Genomic DNA, 8531 nt, shown 5'->3' on the forward strand with positions numbered 1-8531 from the left:
TCTCTCTGACATTTTTACATTTATTTCTAGTTTTTGTAACTTTCTGAGTGCACCAAGGTGCGTCACAGCATGAGAAAGAGCTGTGCCTGATTCACGAAAACCATTACTAATCACAAGGTCCTTTAGATTAGGTAGCCTGAGGAAGAGCTTTCCTATTGCAGCACCCATCATATCATTCCAATCAGCCGGCAGCACAGTTATACGGAGCTTGACCAACGACCATGAGCCCTTAATGCTGTCACACATGATACTGACTTCAGTAGCTGATAGAAAAGTACAATCATCAAATTCTAGATCTTGTAATCGGGCAAGACGGGGCAGGCTTGACATTAGCATCATTACTGGACTAGTTGTAAGTTTGGATGTACTGCAGTATTTTGTACTTGGAGAAATGTGGTGGACAACATCATCATGAACATGGTTACACCTCCTCAGGTCCAGATCCGTGAGAGAAACCATATGCTTCATAGCTTGTATCAGCTGAAACAGCTGATTATCGTTGATTGTGCCCTGTAAAAACATTTCAATGATAAGTCTTTGTAGAGGGATTTTAGACATAATCGGTTCTTCACTTTGACTTCCTGCTTTCTTCACTGCAGATAACAGAGGAATACACTGCAGGAGTAACAGAATGAACTTTCTGTCAGAGACATCAGACCATACATCACTGGACAACCAAACATACTTTTCATCTGGATTAGCTTCCAATTTGCTCAAAATCTTTGACTCCTGTTCCTTCAGTTTGCTTCGATCACAAAGGCGAACAGACTGAACCACATGAGACTGGTTGATAAATCTGATAGCTGCTGAGGAGAACAACAAAGAGAGGACACTCTCTGAAGAAACATCTAAAACGTTTCCGCCAAAGACAGATTCAATACACGGATACAAACTATGCACAAGATTTGTCTCTGCCAGTGCTATCAAGCAAGTCTCTACCTTCTCAAATGGGCTACTAAACTCGCCATCATTTACCAAAGCTGACAGAAAGTCACCAGCCCTGTCACTGAAAAGCCCACTCACGAAGAAACAAACAAGTGGCATCCTGCCTGCATTCTGTACCAGTTGCTGAAGTACAGCCGTGGCTGTCATTCTGTCTACAGCATTCTTTATGTGCAGTGCTACACAGTAGTCATGTAGGAACGTGTTAACAAAGGTGTACCCTTTAGTTTCAGTCAGTTTGAGCAGGCCAAAGACTTCACGGTCAAGACTATTTCTGTCATCTGCACTAAGATCTATCTCTCTGCAGTTCCTTTCCACAATGCTTCCCAGCCCTTTTGATCCTAACGATATCAGGGATTCAGCTATTGTTTCAGAAAAAGAAGCACATTGTCGTTCTGAAACAATACAAGTTTGTCCTGCAAAATGTTTGCAAAGAGAATACTGCAAGAGCTCTGTGAGGGTTCGGGGGAATGTTTGGTTTCTCTCTAACCAATAGGTGATGATATGTGGCCAGAAGAAAGGGATCAGTACAACAAGCTCTACTACAGGATCTCTCCATGCACTGTCTAACAGTAGTTTGACCTGTTCAGGGTCGGCAGCTAGATACTCTTCTGCATAGCTTTCCCACGTGGTAGCGCTCACGGCAGTGGACGTCCACGAAGATGCAGGTGTCATGGTGAGACTCTGGAACTCCTGGACGGTCTCTGTCATGTCTGTAAGTTTCATCAAAATGGTATACCTTTAGACATAATTGATTTGACAACGTTTTGCACCCATCCACCTCTTTTGTTCAAGAAAAAGATTAATGAACATTTTCACGGAGGAAGTAGTTAACATATTTTCTGTACTCAGGTAACTTTCAAGTACGTGCTTACCTCCTGCTTTGAAATATTCTGTCCACTGCCGGTACTGCTCTTCCAGCATGATGACGCTCACTGCGAAGTCTTCACCGCCAAGTGTTCGCATCTCATCGGTGACAAGACAGTCGGAGAAACCGCTTCTCAGCTTCCCAGTCTTATAGTCACCCCAAAATCTCTTCAAAGCATGTAGACTTTGGGGGACTATGTGGATGATGGCGCATCCCATTTTGACCTTAAGGATCTGCAAACTTGATTGATAAAGCTGATCTAACATTTCCTCTGCCTTTCGTTCGATCTTCTCTCTTGACAGAAGACCTTCTGCCTTCTTCAATAGTGCTATATGATGTTCTCCTACTTGTCTTATCAGCTCTAACTGCTTTGCCTTTTCATCCTTGAGTTTATCTTCTGTCTGCTGTTCGTCACTCCCGCCTGTTGCATGCGTGTCTTGGCCTTTGCTACTGGTTTCTTCATCTGACGATCCAGCATCGCTCGAGGATGGAGAAGGTGTCAAGTACAAAAGGGTTTGGATAGCTGTAAAAAAAAATCAATACTAGCGTTGAAAATAGCGTTTCTAATGTTGGTCTCGAAAAACAGCAAAACTCACATGATCTTTTCCAAATAATTTTCTATGATTAGTTAGCCCATGGATTTCGCTACTCTACTACTGTCGATCCACAACGGAATTTTTTTCAGAATCACTGATTCATTCTATCTTGATATTGTGCATATAATTCAATCTAACAACGATTCAACGCCATTACAAACCTGCAGGCTGGGGCGTGCCACTTCTTAATGTAGAAAGTCGCTGAACGACTTCTGCAGCGATGTTTGTCAGCTCGTCAGTAACATCATCTCTCTGTACACGCCTTGCACTCATCTGTTTCAGTGTGGGAGAGTATTTCCCGACTAACTCACTAAACGCCTTGAAGTTGTCCTCGTTAGCATCTACCCAAATTGGGAATATCCGTTTGTTGTTTTTCAGACATGTTTCGTACTCCAGTTTAGGCCAGTAGGGTTTGTTCAGGAATGATGTACTGACAACAACGACAGCAAGTTCTAAACTTTGACTCGATAAGGTCGAAATTATTCTGTCTCGAATGACTTCGCCTGGTCTGATGGAAACGTCATCGAAAAATATGTCCTTCTCCGCCAACCCCTGTTGTTGTAGCGTGGCGACCAAAGGGCGGACAACTGATTCTTTGTCTTCTCCTGCGTGGATGACGAATACACGGGGCGCTGTAAAGAGGATGGAAGTATGATGATAATGAAGTCTTTATTGACACAATTTTGTAGTTGAATTCATCTGTCGAGCGGAAATTCCTTCACGGTGGTCAAATACGGGCTCAAAACCTCCCATGTCTAGCCGAATTGGAACCTTGTTCCACGATATTCCATCTGACGTAATTCGAACCGAACCCGTGTTCTATTTGGGGTCATCTGCGGTCGTTGCCGGTAAACACTGCTCTCTGGCCTTTTTTGCCAAACTACCTTGAATCAGCCAAAAAAGATAGTTTTTCACTAATATAAACAATCGGGACAGTACATCCATGCTATCACTTTGTTTGGGACCTGTGATATTTAACGAAGCTACTGACGTTTGTGTTGGTGACCTTGAATACTGTAAGTGTTGTTTACACCGGTATCAATTACACCCTCCCGCTATCCGTGCGGAATGACATGCGTGCAAACTTCGTTTAAGATCGCGACCAAGAAGAGCCCAAATTAACTCGTTGACGGCTCAAAATGACCGCCATGATTTTCCCGAGATTTCTGTTTTTGGGATTTTTAGAAAACGCCTTCGATTTTGAATTATCGGTAATTAAGTGCGAAAAATGCCATTTTTACGCATATTTTCGACTGTAACTTTGCTTAGAATCAAAAATTAAAAAATCCCCAAAACAGAAAGTTTTATTTTCCTTATAGATGACGAAAAATATAAAAAACGAGAATTTTCGATGACACATGCGGCCTATCTTATCAAGAGTTTGGTCAAATTAAAGGCCTTCCTGAAAACAGAAAATGATCGTCTTTTTGAGTAACATCGAAACAAAACAGCTATCTAAATTCAAACGACAACATTCAATGTATGTAAAATTGCTAATTTAATCTTATTTCGAAAACATTTTCCTTGTCAAAACATTTTGTTTATTTTCAAATATTTTACGGGTAGCCAAAAGTAGGCCTCCAGTAACCCGATATATTATCGAACGCGCATAGCAACGGGAAAGAATACCATAGCAACCGACCGCCGTGCTTAGAGCAAGCGGAAATAAGCTAGCTCTGTGCGTTTATCGTTATATCGTTAACAAATCCATAAGAAAGTGGCGTTCATCTTCAATCTCATTCATGAACTCCTAACAAACACCAAAATTTGAGAGAAAGAGGGGCTTGCTGATTGAACTCTCATGATCAATGGACTAATGGCGTCAAAAATGTTTACTTTTAAATTACCGAAGATCGAATCAAGCGAGCCAGGCCTAAGTGAGAGCGGGACGTGTCAGTTTATCATATACAATGATGCAGATGAGAACATCTATTCGTTGTTTATCGAAATGTAAAATATAATAAGTCCAACCTGAACATAATAACGTCCTAGATACTGTTGTACATACCTTCAGGTGGTCCCTGTTGGCCTTCATCGTTCAATATCCGAGCTAAATGCGGATAATGGTGCTTCAGAGCATCTCGAAACACACCAAATGCATTCGGTCCTCTGGTAGGAAGAATGTCTAACAAGGCTTTAGCTTGGTCTTCACGAGTTTGCTGATTCTCAATCTCATCAAGGTTCTCGCCATTGAGGATTCCGCTGTCCAAAAGGCGTCGCCGAATCTCCCTGAACTGCAGATCACTTGTAATCTCCAGGCGTTTGGCGCGGAGCAGAACTTTATGTTTTTCCTCCATGACTGCCCACAATTCATGAACACTTAGTTTTTAGCTCTTGCTGACGATGCAAAGGCTTTACTCAGTGATATACATGTTGATATCACACATATTTCAAAAGAAGACGTCTTTATGTTTCGTTATCTTCACGCATCCTGTGGGACAAAGGAACATTAAGGATCATTTCGTTGCTATTCTTCTTCAGTTTACTCTTCCATTGTTCACTAATCGTTACCACCCTAATTAAGTTTGTACATGATCATGCTAGTCGTCGATGATTGGAGAAAAAAATCGTTGCTTGCCGTTCAGAGAGTCACCTTTATTTTACTTCCGCATTGCCCTCGTCACACTTAAATCTAGAAAATCGAGCAGAATTACATATGTAACATGTTATAGCCAGTATCTGATGACAGTATAAAGAACAAAGATCCAAATAGGATACATGTTTTTACCTTGATATTTCTTGACTTGGAGGGAATTTACATGGCGGCAGACATAGTCTGACTTTACCTTTACCTGAGAACAGGTGAAAGCCTCGCATCAAAACGAGGCTTTGCAGAGGTTCCGATAACACCTCGAGCGGTCAAATGTTGTTTAGGTCTCGGTTCAGAGTTTTTTAACGATTTGGGGCCGGTCTGACTCTTTCTATATCTACGAAAGGTACTAGCGCCCTTACATTGTTTTCCGGACGATTCTATGTTTCCGGTGGAAATCGGTGCCTTGCATTTGCCACTGATCGACACGCTCAGGTGATATCTTCTGTGGAGACGTTATTTTAGGTTTTAAAAGAGCTGAGATTTGGGGGGTATGGAAAAGACGAATATTACACTGACAGACCTGTGACACCCAACCATTGCACGTCTGGCTGCAAGTGTTCTTTAAAGCTGTATGAGAAATGATGCCTCTACAGTACTTTGCGACAACATGTTTTACTCTTCCATTGTTCTAGAGAGTTACTAATTGAAATACCCTGAGACTTTTAGATAGAAAGAAGTTTCAAACTCAAATACAGGGCAGTTGCTATAATGCGGTTTTATTCTCTCCTAGGTTCGGTGTCAGCCAGTAACTGCAAAGAACTCGCCACCCAGGGTGACAATGATGGCTTCCTCGTGGGCGGAGCCTCCCTGAAGCCAGACTTTGTCAAAATTATCAATGCACGCAAAGCTTGAGTAGCATGAAATTGTTGTTGAAGAGCAGAAAACTGCATCCCTAACTATCAACTTCGGAACAAGCGAGACAAAAAGTGCACTCTAAAACTAGGGCATTGGTGGCGCTCAGATATTATCTGTTGTATTGTGGTCCATTTGTAGTACAATTAAAAAGGCATGTTTGACACAGAAGTGTGAATTAAACTGCTACATGTAGGCTTGCCCAATCATATCGTCCAATTTGATATCTGTAAGGTGTTGAAACATTAAGGTTTGTTAAGTACCTGAGGTACATAATATGTATGTAAAGTAAAAGGATGAACAAGTAAAAGAAAAGAATCAAGAAATCGATACACATTAGTGTTTTTTTTGTCATTAAAGAGGTCATAAAAATTTGGATCAAGGAAACTTTTACTGTGTCATCACGTTTGGTATTGTGAGCAATAAATGGTCATGTAAATGATTTTGTATGCCAATTTTCTACTTTGAGGAAGATCTATATACAATGTAAGTAAAACAAAATATTATATCCTCTCTATAGATGTACACATAGCACTGAGGGGTATATCGTCACTAGTACAGCAAAACATTTTTAATGCGTGTTGCCTTATCTTTCATTATATGTTCAAGAAACTTCCATTTGACATTGTTGTTCTAAAGCAAAGTCCTAAACACATCAATCTTCTAAAGGAAAACTAGATAATCCATTGAAAATATACTTGATCAGAGATTTGAATTCCAATATCTACAAGGCAGTTTTTATAAACATGGTTTTACTATTGACATAATATGTATGTATAATTTACAAATTTGTCTAATAAAAATATCACAAAATGAGCTGCATATACATGCAGATGCAATACATAGTTACCTACAAAAGGATGTACATCATACAAACAAGAGGGCATACATTCAGAAAGTATTTGCACAGTCAACAATGTTACTCATACTTGTAACTTATATCCTTCACCGTTCCAGCTGCTTTTGTACTTAACGATCAGTGCTCTCACTTGTCTCAGCTACCTCAGCCTCTTCTTGCATAGATCCTTCAGGATCTACAGTGTGGAATTCATGTTTACCTTTGATCACTTTAGATCTGCTCTCTACTCCATATGGCACAGAGGGCTTGGATAAACTACTTGTCTGACCCTCAGTCCCCTTATGAAACAGTGTCTTACTCTCTAGTGGATCCAGCCTGTGTAAGTACCGTTCTGGACGTTGCCAATTGGACCAAATGTGATCACATTGTTTCAGTATCTCAACACCCTCATCACTGAAGCAATTGTAACTGAGATCAACATACCATAGCCGTCCTATTCCCTTCACCGTATCAACTACAAGCTGAGCAACAGCATCAGTCAACTTATTATCAGACAAGTCTATCTCATGTAAGTTTGTGAGGAAACTTATCTCTGTCATCAGAACTGTACCACCTCTATCAGAGATATCATTGTCAGACAGATCGAGATGTCTCACTGACTTCATCTTGTGAAAAGCCTCTGTAATCAAAATGACCCCATCATCTGACAACTTGTTAGAACTCAGATCAAGGTCTTCCAAATAGACCAGATGACCAACATAGGCAGCGAATGATTTTGCACCAGATACAGACATGTTGTTATCATCTAGGTGCAAACGTTGGATTGACCTCATCTTGTGAAAAGCCTCTGTAATCACAATACATGCATCATCTGACAACTTGTTACGACTCAGATCTAGGTTTTCCAAACAGGACAGATTACCAACATGGGCTGCAAATGATTTTGCACCAGATACAGAAATGTTGTTGCTAACTAGGCGCAAATATTTGATTGACTTCATATTGTGAAAAGCCTCTGCAATCAAAATGACCCCATCATCTGACAACTTGTTATAACTCAGATCAAGTTCTTCCAAACAGACCAGATGACAAACATGGGCTCCAAATGATTTTGCACCAGATACAGAAATGTTGTTATCATATAAGCGCAAACGTTTGATTGACCTCATCTTGTGAAAAGCCTCTGCAATCAAAATGACCCCATCATCTGACAACCTGTTAGAACTCAGATCAAGTTCTTCCAAATAGACCAGATGACCAACATAGGCAGCGAATGATTTTGCACCAGATACAGACATGTTGTTATCATCTAGGTGCAAACGTTTGATTGACCTCATCTTGTGAAAAGCCTCTGTAATCACAATGCATCCATCATCTGACAACTTGTTAAAACTCAGATCAAGGTTTTCCAAACAGACCAGATTACCAACATGGACAGCGAATGATTTTGCACCAGATACAGAAATGTTGTTCCTCCTTAGGCCCAAACGTTTAATTGACCTCATCTTGTGAAAAGCCTCTGTTATCACAATGCATCCATCATCTGACAACTTGTTATGACTCAGATCAAGGTTTTCCAAGCAGACCAGATGACCAACATGAGCAGCGAATGATTTTGCACCAAACAAAGATATTTGGTTTAAACATAGATTTAGTGTTTTCAGTGACCCCATGTTTACAAATGCCTCTGCTATGGCAGTGCATCTTGTGTCGTTTATTCCACAGTTAAACAACTTAAACTCCTCAAGACATTCTGAATGTTGAAGACTGACGGCGAGTGCCTTTGCCTCATCATCTGACATTTTTACATTTATTTCTAGTTTTTGTAACTTTCTGAGTGCACCAAGGTGCGTCACAGCATGAGAAAGAGCTGTGCCTGAT

At 40.6% G+C, this 8531-nt stretch overlaps 1 protein-coding gene across 1 annotated transcript in view; it reads right to left on the minus strand.

The window, feature by feature from the left end:
• LOC118427204 overlaps positions 1–5215 on the minus strand; it is a 20736-nt gene extending 15521 nt beyond the window's left edge. Inside the window, exons 1-5 of the mRNA XM_035836839.1 lie at positions 5135–5215; positions 4415–4837; positions 2568–3038; positions 1818–2333; positions 11–1655 (exon numbers count right to left, since the gene is read on the minus strand). Coding sequence (XP_035692732.1) covers positions 11–1655; positions 1818–2333; positions 2568–3038; positions 4415–4703 — 2921 coding nt within the window. The 5' untranslated portion in view covers positions 4704–4837; positions 5135–5215. The remainder of the gene's footprint in view (positions 1–10; positions 1656–1817; positions 2334–2567; positions 3039–4414; positions 4838–5134) is intronic.
• Between the last annotated feature and the right edge of the window lie 3316 nt (positions 5216–8531).

Source organism: Branchiostoma floridae, chromosome 12 (genome assembly GCF_000003815.2).
Source record: "Branchiostoma floridae strain S238N-H82 chromosome 12, Bfl_VNyyK, whole genome shotgun sequence".
NCBI lineage: Eukaryota > Metazoa > Chordata > Leptocardii > Amphioxiformes > Branchiostomatidae > Branchiostoma > Branchiostoma floridae.